Source organism: Carya illinoinensis, chromosome 3, assembly GCF_018687715.1.
Source record: "Carya illinoinensis cultivar Pawnee chromosome 3, C.illinoinensisPawnee_v1, whole genome shotgun sequence".
In the NCBI taxonomy this organism is placed as follows: Eukaryota; Viridiplantae; Streptophyta; class Magnoliopsida; order Fagales; family Juglandaceae; genus Carya; species Carya illinoinensis.
Window position 1 is genome coordinate 50,234,494 of NC_056754.1, and position 17,092 is coordinate 50,251,585.

Sequence of the window (17,092 nt, forward strand, 5' to 3'; positions counted from 1 at the left end):
ATTCTTTGACAGAGTTTTCTTAACTTGCCTTTTGTCTTTTTTTGTTTTATTTTTGCCTTAAGTTTTGATGCTGTTGAAACTTATGATGCACATATTAGGGTTGCATGCTATCACAAACATTACAAAGATCGATGTGTGAATTGACTTGCTTGGATTAGATCTTAATCATCCGCAAAAAGACGACAATCTCAATCAGGGGCGGCCCGGTATAAAATAAGGCCCAACAAGATGAGGCATTTTATGTTTAATAATTAAATAATTATATTAAATATATGAGCATTTAAAATTTATTTAAAGTCCTAGTCCCATTTAGATAGTGAAAGTGTTTTATTTCATCTTATTGATACAATTTTTTTAAATTTTTATACAAAATATAATAACTAATTCAATTTTTTTAAATCTAAAATAATAATAATATTAAAAAATAACATTCTAACAATATTTTATTTAACTTTTATTTCAACTCATCTCATCTTAACTTACAATCCAAATAGCATATTAAAAATGATACAATTACCGTTATAACGGCATCAAAACTCAAATAAACATCATCTTTAACAATATCAAGAGACAAAATTCATGACAATAGCCCAAGTAAAATCAATGATGTTAAGTAAATAGAAGTTTTAAGATCATAGATCTAAAGTCAATGTCAAGTCAGACTTTTTTTTGAAATATATATATATATTTCTTAAACTATTTTCTTATGTTATCATTTCAACTTTCTTTTACTATTTTTTTAAGCCAGTGTTAAACAAATCTTTTTTTCTTGTCAAGCACTCACGGCAACTATTGCTACAACATTTCTCCCATTGCACCATTCTTTCTTTTAACTCGCTCTTATTTTTTAGTTTTAACTTGCACAATTTTGAGGTCTTATTTCAGCAGCTGGCGGGGCCTTTGGCAGTCGCCTAAACTTCCTAGGCCTTCAGCCGGCCCTGATCTCAATACACGATGAATGTTTCTTTCTACTAGAAACATTAGTGTGTTTTTGAATGATCTGTTATCAAAGATGAAATTGTCATTTGAATCCTAGTCCATGTCAATGTAGCGAAAGACAGTCAAACATGGCCCATGGGTTGCAAACTACCACTCTTCTGTCGTCTTGCCATGATGATATGAAATACCAAACCTTACTTGGACATACAGAATTTCCAATCTCAAAACCTTCCAAACTGTGTTAAGCAGCATTACATCGAAGTAAATAAACTAAGCAGCATCTGATCTGAAACATAGAAACGATTCCTCTTCTGGTAAATATCAGAGAGATCCTTCTAAAATCACTTTAATGCTATATACCCAGTTTAATTACCATAAAAAAGGTAATGCAAAAGGTAGTAGCAAGTCAATTTCGCCGACGTGAATCTTCGTTTTCCTTTATCTAGAAACTGGAAGAACTCAAAACTGTATATTATTCCTTCAAAATGCAAACAACAAATTCTGCCCTTCCAAGGTTAATTGTCTTCTTCTTTCTCGATCAGCACCCTCTTGCATGCCTCGTAGCACATGAAAGATATCCCAGAAGCTGGGACCAATTTCATGCAGCTTGGGCCCAACCCTCTGTATAGACCTGGGAGACCTTCATGTTCAAGTATGCTCAGAAGAGCATGAAGCATGCTTTGGTACTGCCTCCCACTGATGGCTCCAGCGGCCTGCATATGCTTTCGAGCCACCTCAAGTGGGAAAGTTGCAGTACTGGAAAATGCTCCGGCGGCTGATCCAATCAAGAGAGTCATGATACTTCCGATTTCCTCCTTCTTGAAAGCTTTCTTGTAAGCTTTTCGTAATGTATCGTAAGCAAAATAATTAGTGGCAGCATATGGAATTACTCCGATTACACTTGGGGTGAGGCCTCTATATAATTCTGCAGGTCCCTCCTCCTTTACTATTTTAAATAACGCATCCAAGAGATTCTTATATACTCCTCCCTACAATTGGATAAAATTAAAATGAGTTCATACTGAAGAAGATGACAATTTAGCAAATTCCCAAATTCTTCTCAAGACTTGAGTTACCTGGACAGTTATTCGGGTTTTGAGTAACTCGAGAGGGTATGTAGCCAAAGTAGAGCTAACTCCAGCAAAAGCACCTGCAATTAATGAAGCAGGAATTGGGCTTTTGGGCTCTATCCCAGGCTTAGGAGTCAAGTGCTTCTTAACTGTGTCAAAAGCAAACAACTGCAGAATTTTCCATCAAAACATACCAAAGTCTGTCAATAAAATGGACTAAACGCAACACCATATGCAAGGTTCTAGTACTATATCAGGATCTCAGTATGAAAACCTTAATCCTGTTGGACTGCAGTAGGTTGTGGAAATTAACAGTGACAAAATAATGGTGTCTTCAAATAGAAGTGATGAGATATGCAATTAGATGTCTGTAGTTAAGATATTGTTGGTCCACAAAAATGGAATCCATTCAAAATCAATGATAGAAAGAAGCTAAACGTTTCCCAAGACAAACTGTGTTATGACAGTCAACACAGAAGACCTAAAATTGGACTCAATATTCGTGAAAAATCACACCTATTTCAATGCAACAGAGGTAGTGGTCTAACCACTTAGCCGGCAAAGCGATGCTCCAATTTAGTAATCAAACACCATAATAATCTATCATATGACATTAAAAAATATCATGTCATGCATCAAAATCAAAACATAAAAACTCAAAACTACTAATTGCACACCTCAATAGCCTTGCTTGGAGCAACCCGGATTATATTAACCAAGTTACCCTTGAACAAGCCCTTCCATCCATCAGTTTCCATGATATTTTGAAACACCTCAGTCGTCGAGTGTCCCAAGCTCCCAATCATCAAATGCGTCCTTATTGTCTCCAGTGGTGCTACCACAGTCCTTGATACCGCACCTGCGATTGCCCCACTAGCCACCCTTCTCATTGAAGGATTACCAATCTTAATTTTCAGTTTAAGACCATTCCTCTTATTCTTCTTATTCATCACCAGCTCGTCCTCTCCAACCTCCAATGCCTCACCAGTCACCGATTCCGGAAGCCATAGAAACCCAAACCTTGATTCGGACATTGACAGATATATCATGTGTGAAGTACCACACAGGGATTTAATGTCTTTGTCTTCAGGACTCTGAGGATTCGATGGAATTCCAAGCCCCATACCTGCTTGACCAACGCTGGCAAATAAGCCACCAGAACAAGAACTACTCTCTTGAGAATTCCATTGAATCTTAATCCCAGAACTGACAACAACCACATCTTTGTTATTCTGTGCAACACTTTGCCATCGTCTTCTACCCATGAATACCAAAACAGAGTTATTTTTCTCGCGTTTTCAATATACCCAGAAGGCCAGAAGACCACTTTTACCTATGGAATTACAGAAGTCAGAATTCTGAGAAGGAAAAGAGAACGATCCTTTTAGAGCAAATTAACATTAAAAAGCCGCACCTTTTGAGGCAAGGAATATTTAGGAGAATATGATACAAAGAATCGAAACTGTGTAGAGTAAGGTGGCTGAAAACAGAGTTAAAGGGAATATATTATGGTTCTGTCCAAGAAAAGCCAAAGTGCGACTCTGTCTCTCCCTCCCTGCCCCAATACACAATGCAGAGAATTAAGAGACCTAGCGGCGAAATTTTCAGTACTAGGTTCTTATAATAGTATCGCTTCGTTGTTTGTTTGTTCAAAAGCTGTCCCTTTGTTGGCATTAAAATCAGCCTCATCATAGTGCTGCAAGAAACAATTTTGATGGCGTGTTTATCATAAGAATTTGACTTTAGTGAGCTCACAAAATGAGAAAGAGAGAGAGAGACAGAGAGAGAGAGAGAGAGAGAGATTTTACCTTTAACTTTCAGGTTAGGATGAAATCTGTCCAAATTATGAAATATAATGATTATTTTTTTTTATTTTTAAGTACATTCACGCAGATTTATATAAAATTCAATCATTCTGGGATAATATATATATATATATATATATATTTTTAAAAAAAAATTCTATTTACAGTTTTTAAGTAAGGATTGTATGTGCATGTATTTTATTAAAAGAGAGAGAAAATTTATTTACACCCGGGGTTGGGAACCCCCCACGTACCCGAGCGTCAACGTATATAACAGTGAAAAGGTGCGTTTGATTTTTGGTTTTTGAAATGTGATAGAAGTGAACCTCACAGAACACCCCCACAGCAAGCTTTCCAAACAAGTTGCCCCACCATTAAAAACAAATCAGACGGTACCTCAAGGGAGTAGAATGACCCACAGATGATTCATCTTCTTTGTTAGCATCTTCGAACTCTTCTTCTTTTTGGTTCACCGTGTACTTCTCACTGGAATTGCTGGGATCGGAAGCTGAGTTCAGAACCTCTTCATTTTCGTCTTTCATGGAAACCCCATCTCCTCCTTTTTCCCCAAGGTTATTTAGTTTAGAAATTACTGTGCAAACTTAAATATAAAGGAATTCGACGGTAAAACGTTTTGCAAGCTTTTTGTGAAGATTCTATTAGGAATTGTCGGGGAGGCTACCATGAAAATGGATTTTGGGCTACAGTGCTTTTGAGAAGTTGAATAATGAAAGGTTGAAATCGGGCCATTTGGCAATGCTTGGGTTCTTTTGATTTCTCTTTTGGTTTGAAATCTGTTTCTAAATCGTTTTTTTTTTTTTAATTTAATTTTTTCATAATATATTTGCTGACCTATGTCAGCGAGTGCCCAAAGGGTACCCAAGGGCAGGTACCTGTAGCGGAGCTCAAAGAGAAAAAATATCATTTTATGAAGGATATTTTAATAATTTTAAAAACTTTTAAAGATAAAATTACCTATATTTACATTGCAGTATGTAGCATTGCTAAAAAAAAAAAAAATGCTTTGCACATTTAACATAAGTACACATGATGTCGACTTAACTAAATATTGTGGACTTTGTTTTTTATGTTTATCTCTCACATTTTATACTGTGAAGCTTAATATTAAATGTGGTAATTAATTTGTAAAAGAAATTTTGTGTAAGTCCTATTAAACAATTAATAATAACATTTATAAGAAAAGCATTTGAAATGCTAAAATATTATTTTAGCAAACATAATCATCATCCATATCATGTTCGTATTTTTAGTAATGGTTTTTTTAATGACGAGGTATCCGAAAAATTTCATTACCCTAAATAAGACTCTAGTTCTCGACTAATTTATGAGGTAAAAGACGTTTCTGCTAGCAAATTTACCACCTTCACCTTGGTGCCTTGTTTGCAAGGACTAGAGATTATTCAGGAGCAACCCACCTGGGGGTCTTCTTTCGATGCTTTCCTCACCCAAATTGAGGTCTCTAGAGAGCCTTTTAGCCTTTTTCTCATAGATTTATTTATTTTTTTAAAATAATGTTAGATATAGTAATAGGCTATGTAAGTGTCGTGTATTTTTTTTTAGATAGAGTTTATTATTAAAAAATTAAAATTTTCATGTAGATTACATAATTATTCATTTTAAAAAAAATAAGTGTATGGTAGTTAAGTACTCTATAACTACAAATATAATTTTTCTTCTTTTAAACATGCAGCAATCTTCGTACACATACACTTAAACTAATCCGAGTCATATATAGTATTTTCCTTTACATATTGTCGATTATCCATAACTGGCAAGGCATGAAAGTAGTAGTGAGTTTGTATTTTGAAGAGACTTTGTTGCCCAGTGGCAGAACCCAGAAAATTTCTTTAGGAGGGGTTGACTTTTTTACCGTATGACACATTTATATAAAATAAAAATAGATTAAAAATTATAAAAATATAATTATATATAAATTTATCTCAGTATTTGCTACATATATATAGAAATAAAATAATAAAAACACAACATAATATATATTTTAGCTTTTTGATAATAATTTTTATAGAATAATATCAATCCATTATTATTTTTGTAATGAAATATTTAGTATTTATTTTTGTAAATATTATCAAATGAAATTTCCGAATGTTATCTTTCATTCTAGTATATAAACTAATTTATCAATTGTCATATAAAATTTAGATATTTTCATGTCACATTTAAGCATATAATGTTATAATTGAGACCTTAATAAATTTTATTCTTACTCAATGAAATTTAGAGGATACAACTTCTTTTCTATTTTTCATATAAATCATTGATTTTAAATTATTTTTCTTGTATTTTCATATTAAAAAGTCTAATATTGTTTAACAAAAAAATTTGATATCAATATTAATAAGTTTATTATTTCTCTTAAATTTAATTTTGATGTGGACACATTCCTAAAAATAGATAGTGTATAGAAATTATACAAAATTTTAAGACTATAGAAAAAAAATTGGAAAGGAGCATTTCTAAGTATATTGAAATGTTAAAGATTATAAAAATTTTTTTAGATTATTTTTTATTTTTTATATTTATAAAAGTATAAATAAAAATTAGGAGATATTTTAAATTTTGAAAAAATTTTGGGGGGCCATGCCCCTCCCAAGGTATACCTAGATCCGCCACTGTCGGTGCCATAAGATTGGGATAAAATTGATATTTCTGTTCTGTACAGTGTACTGACTCGGAAAGTAACGTGGAAATGATATATTTGTGGAATGTTTCAAACATGTTGTGTGCCACACGTAGAATGGGATAGAGCAGCTGTGTTGGGTGTACTCCGATCACACACGTGAATATGTGATTGCCTTTGCCTTCCATGGGAATTAAGAAGATGCCATATACGACTCATGACTCTTGAGGCCTTGGAAGTTGAAATTTTAAGTGCCACCGCATGATCGAGATCTGTTTTGTCATATAACTATTTTTAAATATTTCTTTTTAAAATATTTATTTCAATTATTATTTAAATATAGAATATTTTTTATTTTTAAATTTTTAATCTCTTCATCTAATTATTAAAATACAAAAAAAAAATACCAATTTTTTAAATTTTAAAATAAAAATTATATTCAAATAATTTTTTCATTTTATAATATATTTATTCAACATTTTTTTCCTCTTAATTTTTAAAATTTAATAAAATATTTTAACTTATACGTAGTATTAAGATATTTTGAATAGAAAATATCTACCCAAAATCTCAAAGATTGAGATCTTTTAAGAGCATTTCTATTCAATTTCCTATAAATTAAAAAAATCTAAATTTTATACCTATGATATAGCAGGCCACGCAATCATTGATTAGTCAACAATCATAGTAATCGACATGGCAATGCCACGTCAACTCTTGCACATTAGATATTTAAAAATGTATTGAAATATATATATTTAACTTTTTCCATATTGTGAATGGTTGTGCGTTTCAGCCTCAAGACCTATAATCTGGACAATATTGTCCTCGTAATTTCAACACTGTGAATTTCACGAGTTTAGTCTTCTGAAAATAATAAATATGAATTTTATGAAATAATATTAATTTATTAAAAGAATAGATGAGAAAAGGAGTTATTTATAAACAAAGAATTCTGTTAGATATAGTTACTTTTACATATTTTTTATATATTTTATTAACATAATTGATTAAAATAATTATTTTATATTAAAACAATATGCAACTAACAATATTAATAAAATACATAAAAAATATATAAAAATAACTTTATGTAGAGTTTTTGTTAAACAAATCGGTTCGTTTGTAAATTATAAAATTAAAAATGCTCTTAAACTATGTTTGGGTTGGGAGCGCTTTAGGTCTTATGTGTACAATTCTGTTCGATAAGGGTTAGTTTGGTTGTTGAGTTGAATTGAGCTAAGTTAAGATAAAAATTAAAAATAAAATAAAATATTATTAAAATATTATTTTTTAATATTCTTATTATTTTAAAATTTAAAAAAGTTAAAATTTTTATTATATTTTATATTAAAAATTGAAAAAATTATAATGATTAAAAAAGAAGGATTGATTTAAATTTTAAACGCAGCCTAAATCTCATATGGCGGGCTGGCTTAGGCCCAAAGCTCAAAAATCTTTCAAGTCTCAACCCAAAAGGCTTATTCCCACGGCCTACTAGCTATAGGATTTAAAAACGACGTCGTATTGTAAGGTGATTTATCTCGGCGTGTATATATATCATCTTTACGAGCGTTGTTGAGCTGCCATCACTTCCCTTAAACCCTAATCTCTGCGTTCTCTTTACCGTGTAAGCAAAAACCCTAGCCCCCCTCTTCTCCCTCGAATCATCCGCACTAAAAATGGTACTCTCTCTCTCTCTCTCTCTGGGTTTGATCATTTTTATTGTTCGTTCATTATTCGTGTTGCTGGTTGTATGTTCTTTGCAGACAGGGGAGGCAGTAAATCCAAAAGCGTATCCCTTGGCCGATGCGCAGCTCACAATCACAATAATGGATCTTGTTCAACAAGCTGCCAACTATAAGCAGCTCAAGAAGGGCGCCAATGAAGGTCACTGCTTTCCAACCCCAATTACAGATCGATAGTGGTTTGCTTTGCACTTCTAGGAACGTGGTTTATCGCCTTTTTAGAAAAACATAAACTTGTATATGATTTTTGATTATTCGAATGAAACAATAAGGTTCTAAACAAACGATGAGTTTTCTATTCAGTTCTTGGATCAATTTTTATTTTATTTTATTTTATTGACATTGATTATGTTTTCTTAATGGGATTTCAGCCACCAAAACACTGAACAGGGGTATTTCTGAGTTCATAGTGATGGCTGCTGACACCGAGCCTCTTGAGATCCTTCTCCATCTTCCACTGCTTGCTGAAGATAAGGTATTTTTCATTCCCTTAACCACTGCCTTGAATAAGCATACTCATATAAGATTTTAATGTTTGATATATCTTGGTTTTAGGTAGATTTAGCTTTGTGCAATTGGTTTGTTACGCGTCTATTAAATTTCACCTGTTTATACTCTTCGTGTTTTGCTTGTTAATATAATTTTGTTTCATGGTGAATTTTACTTCACATAGTAATTATTGTTTACTTGGAAAATCGGATCAGTTGGTGGATTTCATTTGGTCAAATGCCTGTAATGAGATACTTAATTGATTTTGTTTGTCATGTTTTATGTTTTTGATTGTTTGGGTAAATTTGGAGGGAAAGTAGTTGTAAACTTATGGATGTTTTCAATCTTTAAATTTATTCTGCCTTTACCTGCTTCCCTTCCCTCCCCCTCATTCTCTCTTCTCTTCAGCTTTTCTCCCATGAGTGGGTGTTGTTTTGGATGCTTTTAAACCACGGGGCAAATGAAAGTCCTTAATATTTTATATATGCTATATTTTCTTCTTTTTTATAGCTTGGTCTAACAATAGAGTACAAATTGCAGTTGCACCATGACCTCACAGCTATGACAGCTTGAACCCCAAAACTCAACCTTTGTAGGGTTAGCAGTCCAAGGCTTTAAAAACCATTCCGTTCCAACCGGAATGGCCGGAATTTTCCGTGCCAGAACAGTAACTGGCAAGGTGTGATGGGTTGTTCAGTTTCGGCTCAAATTTCAGCCATTCCGGCCTATTCCGGTCCATTCCTGCTGAATTCTGGTGTTTCATCCGGAACGCATATTCCGGTCTGGAATTGGGCTAAATGGCAATTTGGAAAATATTCTGAAAAGAACAGGGCAAACTTGTAAAAGCCTCAACCCTTTTCATCATAGATATATGCACCCTTTCCCGTACAAGCAAGTTAATAAAGCCCTTAAAACCCTACAGAAAAGAAATAAATACTCGTGAAATGTGTTAATAAATGAATTGAAGTAAATGGGCGAGGCAATTAGACCTGATGATCTTTTCAAGGTAATCAGAAACAACAGATTGCCAAAAGGGGCCCATGGCAACATATATGCACATGTTTTTTTATCAAGATATTAGATTTTTTTAGCAGTTTTTTTTACAGAAATTTTTTTAGTAGTGTGATCGAGAACTAATTACAACTTAGAAATATTTTTGAGTTTTTCAAATATGTATATTTTTAAGACTTGTATTGATATGATTTTAGAACATAAATTTTCTATATATATAATTTATCTATATATCGACTATCCAGAAACAGTACACTGAAACGTACCGGTACCGAATTACTCCATTCCAATACTTCAACCGGAACGGAATTTAAAACTTTGGTTAGTACGACTAGGTTGCAAGGTCATTGGAATTGTGACAAGCTATATTTCAGCTCATCTCATTTCTCAATAAGTCTCCAAGTTTCTTGCTTGTAAATTGAGGCAGACAATGGTTAGTATGTCCATTAAGATAGACTATTATTGATACAAGGCGAATGGTGGGGGCTTTGGCAATATATCCATTTTGAAGCCAATCTTTTCTATTGTGTGCTGGAAATTGCTGTTTTTGAAAGCAATTTTTGTCAATGCTGGACTTACTGATAAAAGAAAAATTGTCAATGCTGGGTTGTCTGGTTTGCATGTTTTTTGGCTGCCATATTTGTGACTCTTGCATGTTTGGGTTGTCTGGTCTGCATCTATAGCCTTTGTTTTGTATTCATAGCAGCTAACTTGTCTCATATTTTGGATGCTTTGATTAGCTTTATAAGTAACCACACTATTAATTTTTCTTATTTTGATGCTTCATTTGCTGTATAAATAACAAAACTAATATATTGTTTGCCCCTGGGTGGTTTGATTTTTATATAGATGGATGTTTTCTGTGACTAATGCCATGCATTGGTAGGGAAGTTTGATTTTTTTATGATATTTAGATGCTATACATTTTGATATATTCTGTTGATTCTAGAAAGGTTGGCACTGGAATCTTTACGAAGTCAAATAATTGATGAATTGTCTGGCACCTACCATAAGTGAACTGTTGTAGTATTGATCAATAATATATTAATAGCACTTCCATCCTGGTCATGCGACTAAGGGAGAAGTTTGGATCCCTTTCTTGTTCAACTTGAGCTGAGGCTGTTACCTCTGTTCGAGCTATGAAACACTTGCCCTTATGCATCCCTCTTCCAAGAACATTGAACTTGACCTTCATGTACTATTTTTGTTTCCTTAAAATAAAAGATGAAAAGCAAGAAGTGAGTTTTAGGATTTTATAGCTACCATATAAGTACTGTTTCCCCGTTTTCTTTCCATTCGGATCCATGTAACTTTCTTTTCTTCAATTTGGCAGAATGTGCCCTACGTGTTTGTCCCTTCAAAGCAAGCACTTGGCCGGGCTTGTGGAGTGACCAGGCCTGTTATTGCCTGTTCTGTAACAACTAATGAGGGAAGCCAATTGAAATCCCAAATACAACAACTCAAGGTACTTATTGTACTTGATTGCCTTCTGATATTGTGTTATATCCAATAAATGTTGTGTGCTTTTCTTTGTTGAATTTGGCAATGGATTCTGAGATTTTGGTTGTGAAATGCAGGATGCCATTGAGAAGCTTTTGATATGAAGTGCAATGGAGTGCGTGTTCGGTATGATGGGCTTCTTGGATCACATTGGTCGCTCCTTTAGAGGCTTTGACTGATGAAGTTGTGCCATGAGTGTCTTAATTAAGATTTTTACTTCTATGCGATGTGAGCAAATACTCTTAAAATTATATTCGTGAGCAATTTGCGGGAATGATATTTAAACTAATGTTACAACTAGTTTGATGTAATTTTATTTGATTGTTGCCTGCGTTTGAAATTGCCCAACTTGTTCTTTTTTTTTTTTTTTTCTCCGTACTTTTTCTTTTTGGTTTCTTTTATGTACTATGGTATTATTCCACTGATCTTGAACTAAGCTTTTATAATGATCTACCGCACTGGATATTGGTTTGAGTTTTGTCAACTAGGTGTTAATATTTTTGGACTTGGTGGTGCCGAGTTCGAGTTTTCACTTGTCTTCGAGTAGAAATGAAGCCCTTTGACGGTGTTGGAGACCGTCTTTTGATGCTGCCTGATAATTATAATTATGGAAAATTAGTTTGGATATGCCCTTTTAAGATGGGACAATGCTACTGCCGTATGTATTGTTGGACATGTCTCTTAATTGGCTGACCTGGCAATGGTTCGAAGTTTACAATTTACAAACTCTCTTTTTAGTTGTGATTTTATCAATTTCCGATATATATTTTTCCCTAAAAAACAAACCATTGGAATGCGAGTTAATTTGATCTATTAATTTTTGGGTAATGTTACTATGCCACCCAAGTTTGCTCACTAATGTCTCTAGTGTAATTTGTATTTTTTTTCTTTTTCTTTCAAATATTTTTTAAACATCTTAAAATATTTTTAAAAAATAAAAAAATATCAATATATTAATAGTCACTCCTTAAGTAACTCCTTAAGTATTAAGTAAAAATAAAAATAAAATAAAATACATAAACAGTCAAATTAATGGAACAAACTTAGGCGGTATAGAATCAACTATATTAATTTTTCCATATACTTTAGTTGATAACACGTTTCAACTTAACAAATTTCCACGTATGCTTTCATTTTTGTGTTTCTGAAATCATAATTAATAAGACTATAATAAAATCATATTTCTTATTAAAAAAATATAAACCTACTTATTTTTCTACAGTAAATATATAGTAGGGGCTAGGACCTTTGACAACAAAGTGGGCGTGCCGGAGTGGTTATCGGGCATGACTAGAAATCATGTGGGCTCTGCCCGCGCAGGTTCGAATCCTGCCGCTCACGTTTTCTTTTATTCCCCTGTTATTTATTTGTCCCCATAAGCTTCCCCCTCCGATTTGATATTAGTTTTTCATAATTCAAGATAGCCATCGTGCACTGATTTCGATTAACCACTTTCTTCATTTCAATCAAATGTATGCATCAACTCAAGTAAATAATTATATGTAAAAACCTGACCCTCCATGTTCAAGGGTTCCAAGTCCAAGGTATGCATGCTCTCTCTCCCTTCCTCCCATTCTCTTGCTGTCTCTCAAAGCCTTCATTTCTAATCCTATGCATTCAGCCATCCTACATATGTCCTCAGATTGTGGGTGGGACATGTCACCTGATGAGAACCTGTGCAAATACAAGGAACTACCAGCATCACTAGCATCCACCCAACTGAACCCTATTACCTTCTTCACCCCTCTTTCTCTCATCCCTTTCCTTACTTTTGCCACTTTTTCCCATTGCCCCTTCTCCGCGTACAAGTTGGACATCAATACATATGAACCTGATCCCATTGGCTCCATCTCCATTAAAGCATCAGCTATCCTCTCCCCCATCTTCACATTCCCATGCATCCTGCAAGCGCCAAGCAAGCTCTGAAGCACAGACAATCCTGGCTGTCCCGGAATCTGGCGGACCAAGTCCTCCGCATCCTCCAATCTTCCTGCTCGGCCAAACATATCCACCATACAAGAATAATGCTCTGGGGATGGTTCAATTTGATATTCTTCAACCATAGACTTGAAGAGCTGCTGGCCTACATCAACCATCCCCTTCCTACCACAAGCGGTAAGTACAGAAAGGAAAGTGATTGAGTCAGGTCTTACCCCTTCCCACTCCATCTCCTTGAAGAATCTTAACACTGATTCATAGTATCCATGTCTAGCATAGGCGGAAATTATTGCTGTCCAAGCAAATTGAGTTTTCTGGGGCGCGTCAGTGAAGACTTTTTCAGACTCGCAAATGCTACCACGCTTTGCATACATGTCAAGAAGAGCTCCTGACACAATTGGGTCAGAGTCAAATCCTTGTTTTATTAAATAAGAGTGGCATCGCTGGCCGTATTTTAAAGAAATATCCTCAGCAGCACCGATTGCACTCAAGACACTACCAAATGTATATTGGTTTGGCTTGGCCTCGGTGATTGCTGAAAGAAACGTGCACAGAGCTTCTGGATAAAACCCATTCTGAGCATACCCAGAGATTAAAGCATTCCATGATATGGTTTCCCTGTAGCCAAGCTCCTCAAACACCCTCAGTGAGTCCTGCATGTTTGCAAACTTAGCATACATGGTAATGAGGCTATTGCAAACATTTGGTTCTGGAAAAAAGCTAGTCTTTATACAATACCCATGAACCATTTGGCCTTCTTCCACCATGTTCCTGATTGATATAGCATGGATTAATCCGATAAATGTAACCTCATTTGGATATACATCATCCAATCTCATCTCATTGAAGAGAGTTACAGCATCCTCGTCATTTACAGAAATCATCGTAGTCCAAGAGACTACATTGCGTTCATTCATGATCTGAAAGACCAATTTTGCATCTTCAACAACCTCGCATTTTGAATACATTGAGATCAAAACATTACAAACTGAAACATGTTTCCCATATCCTTTTTTTATAATCGAACCATGTATCTGTCTCCCAAGCTCTAATGTTACTTCATGACCACAAGCCGAAACTGCACTAGTAAATGATACATGGTCAAGCGTTATCCCTTCTCTCACCATTTTAATGAAAGCCAAAATCGCTTCTAAGCTGTGATTTCCCTCCTGAACATACCCTGATAAGATTGCATTCCATGAGACCAAATCCCTTTCTGGCATTTCATCAAACACTGTCCTAGCTTCCATTAATTGCCCGCATCTTGAATACATTGATATAAGTGCATTTGCAACAAAAACTTCACAATGAAATCCAAATTTGATTGCAAGCGAATGCAATTGCAACCCGAAGAGAAAACCTTCGTCGCCTGAACAAAATGCAAGAACTGTAGAATAAGTCACGGGATCAAACACAATCCCATTTAAGTTCATCCGAAGAGCAAAAGCCAACGCATCCTCACTCTTTGGGAACCCCGAGAGCATGGTATTCCAAGAAACAATATCTGGTTCGATCAGCTTCTCAAAGATACATAAAGCCTTTCCAAACTGTCCAGATTTACAATACATATTCATCAAAGAATTCGAGACGGTAATGAACCAAATAAACCCAGAAGAAAGAGCAAACCCGTGGATTTGGACACCGAGTTTTGGGTCTCCGCGACAAGCCTTGACAGCAAGCGCCACAGTAACTTCATCAACATTGCCGACAAAACCCAGTTGACACTGCTTCTTGAAGATATCAAGAGCTTGAAATGGAAAGTTTCTGTGCAAATAGTTGAGCATTGAACGGTTAATGAAGACGGTATTTGGCTTAAGAATTTGGTCAAACAGGTGGTGGCGTCCATTTTCGAGTGAGTGAAAGCTTATCAAGCTATTTGACCGTTGCCTGGGTATTATTCCACAGAGGGTTTTGAAATCAAGTCGACGAGCAATCATGAGAATCTAACGGTCCACTGTTGGGATCAGAAGAGAGCCTTAAAACCCTTATAAAACCAACACTTCTTCTCTTTTTGCTACTTCTAAACCCTCGAGTTAAAGGGGGAGAGTAGCTTTAAACCGTTTTTTTTTTTCCCTCTCTGACAGCTTTAAATCCTTTGTTAGCGAAATACACAATAATATAATAAAAATTATAAAAAAAATTAATATTCAACTGAAATGAATTTAGATTGAGGCACGAAAATATCACTCTCTTTAAGGAAATTCAAGCCTTCTACAGTGTACAAAGTCTCGAATTAATCGGTACAGCAGAACTTCTCTTGACTTGACTCCTTTAAGATATAATAGCCCAATTGATCATTGTATAACCCGAACCAACTCTGCACAAGTGGTTGAGTTCAAAGCTCCACCAGAAGAATACATTTTTTTTATCTGAAAATACTCTAAAAAATATTTACGCACAACCCTCTATTTTATTTTATTGTATATCAAGATAACTCTACCCTAAAAAATCTCTCTGTACATTAGATGGACGCCCCTTAATATATAGAAAGCCAACCAGCATCAAGAAAAGAAGGTAGCCGTTTGTACAAACGGTATCTGGGCAATAAAGAAGATAAAAGGACGTTGGCCATCATTAATGATACTTAAAATGATGTTGGCCAATTAAATATTGTAATTAGTCCATTAACACATACCAACGGTAAGTAAAGCAAGCCAATTAAATATTGTTTAACACATACCAACGGTAAGAAAAGCAACGATTAAAATATTTAAAAAAAAAAAACCAACATTCGCCCGCTATTTTTGTAATAAAAAAAAAGAGAAAGATTTCCAGACAAAGAAGGCTTATTATGCATCATGAAAGTAAACTCTGCATTGAACCTTCACTTAGTAAAATAACAACCTTTACTCCAAAGTCAGTAGTGGTTTCAAACTTGAACTATGGCTACTTAAGGGAGACAAAGAATTATTACTCACACATAGCAATCTAGGTGTTGACATGAGCTTTATTAGCCAACACATTACGGCCTTGTGTTAATCCCGATTGCATGAGTGTATTTGAGAATAAACCCAAATCTCATAGAGAGCGGCCCCACTCTCACACTCACATAGGTGAAATTTGTCAAGGGGGCTCCTGTAATTCTTACACATTACTCATAAGAGCCATAGGATTTCATTAAGAGTTTATCAAAAAACTCATCCTCCACAACATTACATGATAAATGCATTCACATCATAGGAATGAGAAATAAATAAATAGTGCATTTCTTACGACCATCATATGATTCGTTCTTCCCATTGAACCCAGTTCTTAGGATCTCTGGTTTCTAGGTTGGGTATCCTCATACATGGCTCATGAATTTATGGATTTTAATCCCATTCCTCATGATGTATTCCAGACCAAGGCCTTGGTTAGTGGATCTGCAAGATTATCACAAGATTTAATATAATCCAATAACACCATCAATCAAATAAGATCTCACAGTACTGTATTTTCTCCTTATAGATCTGGATTTACCGTTATAATAACGGTTTTGTACTCTACCAATAGTAGCAGTACTATCACAATAAATTAAAATGGGTGGAACTGATTTTTCCCATAAGGGAATCTCATGTAATAAATCTCCCAACCAGTTTACTTCCTCACTTGCTGAAGCTAAAGCTATAAACTCAGCTTCCATGGTTGAGTTAGCAATAATCGTTTGTTTTTTAGACTTCCAACATATAGCACCACTATCCAATGTAAAAATATAGCCAGTAGTTGAAAGAGAATCACCTAACAAGGTATTCCAATCAGCATCACTAAAACCTTCAAGTACATCATGATACCTTTTATAAAATAAGCCATAATTTTTTTGTACCAAATAAATATTTCATTATCAAATCCATTGCATACCAATGGTCTTTTCCAAGCTTAATAGTAAATCTACTAAGTACTCGTACTACATAACCAATGTCAGGTCTAGTACAATCAGTCGCATAATGTAAA

General features: G+C 34.5%; 3 protein-coding genes and 1 non-coding gene across 5 annotated transcripts; 2 read left to right on the top strand and 2 right to left on the bottom strand.

The window, feature by feature from the left end:
• Nucleotides 1-1,119: 1,119 nt before the first annotated feature.
• LOC122305124 (adenine nucleotide transporter BT1, chloroplastic/mitochondrial-like) lies at nucleotides 1,120-3,640 on the bottom strand. Of its 2 annotated transcripts, XM_043117455.1 has the most exons (4): nucleotides 3,424-3,640; nucleotides 2,687-3,342; nucleotides 2,016-2,177; nucleotides 1,120-1,928 (listed from the first exon to the last, which is right to left on the bottom strand). In XM_043117455.1, exons 2-4 carry the CDS (start codon nucleotides 3,272-3,274, stop codon nucleotides 1,455-1,457), a joined length of 1,224 nt encoding a protein of 407 aa, XP_042973389.1. In that variant the 5' UTR covers nucleotides 3,275-3,342; nucleotides 3,424-3,640; the 3' UTR covers nucleotides 1,120-1,454. The 2 variants fall into 2 exon arrangements, with proteins under 2 accessions (XP_042973389.1, XP_042973388.1); XM_043117454.1 differs by having other exon boundaries at nucleotides 2,687-3,639.
• A 4,382-nt stretch (nucleotides 3,641-8,022) lies between these two features.
• Nucleotides 8,023-11,572, top strand: LOC122305127 (NHP2-like protein 1). The gene is made up of 5 exons (XM_043117457.1): nucleotides 8,023-8,161; nucleotides 8,246-8,366; nucleotides 8,596-8,699; nucleotides 11,058-11,189; nucleotides 11,302-11,572. Exons 1-5 carry the CDS (start codon nucleotides 8,159-8,161, stop codon nucleotides 11,326-11,328), a joined length of 387 nt encoding a protein of 128 aa, XP_042973391.1. The 5' UTR covers nucleotides 8,023-8,158; the 3' UTR covers nucleotides 11,329-11,572.
• A 911-nt stretch (nucleotides 11,573-12,483) lies between these two features.
• TRNAS-AGA lies at nucleotides 12,484-12,565 on the top strand. The gene has a single exon. It is a non-coding gene; the product is annotated as a tRNA-Ser (tRNA).
• Nucleotides 12,566-12,662: 97 nt separating this feature from the next.
• On the bottom strand, nucleotides 12,663-15,209 carry LOC122305125 (pentatricopeptide repeat-containing protein At4g32430, mitochondrial). The gene has a single exon (XM_043117456.1). The coding sequence runs from the start codon at nucleotides 15,097-15,099 to the stop codon at nucleotides 12,721-12,723; it is 2,379 nt and encodes a 792-aa protein (XP_042973390.1). The 5' UTR covers nucleotides 15,100-15,209; the 3' UTR covers nucleotides 12,663-12,720.
• Between the last annotated feature and the right edge of the window lie 1,883 nt (nucleotides 15,210-17,092).

Coding starts and splice junctions, on each gene's coding strand:
- LOC122305125 (XM_043117456.1), bottom strand. CDS start 15,099: ATGATTGCTCGTCGACTTGATTTCAAAACCCTCTGTGGAATAATACCC.
- LOC122305127 (XM_043117457.1), top strand. Junction 8,367..8,595: donor CAAGAAGGGCGCCAATGAAG/GTCACTGCTTTC, acceptor ATGGGATTTCAG/CCACCAAAACACTGAACAGG. Junction 8,700..11,057: donor CACTGCTTGCTGAAGATAAG/GTATTTTTCATT, acceptor TCAATTTGGCAG/AATGTGCCCTACGTGTTTGT.
- LOC122305124 (XM_043117455.1), bottom strand. CDS start 3,274: ATGGGTAGAAGACGATGGCAAAGTGTTGCACAGAATAACAAAGATGTG. Junction 2,178..2,686: donor CTCCAAGCAAGGCTATTGAG/GTGTGCAATTAG, acceptor AAAATTCTGCAG/TTGTTTGCTTTTGACACAGT. Junction 1,929..2,015: donor AAACCCGAATAACTGTCCAG/GTAACTCAAGTC, acceptor ATCCAATTGTAG/GGAGGAGTATATAAGAATCT.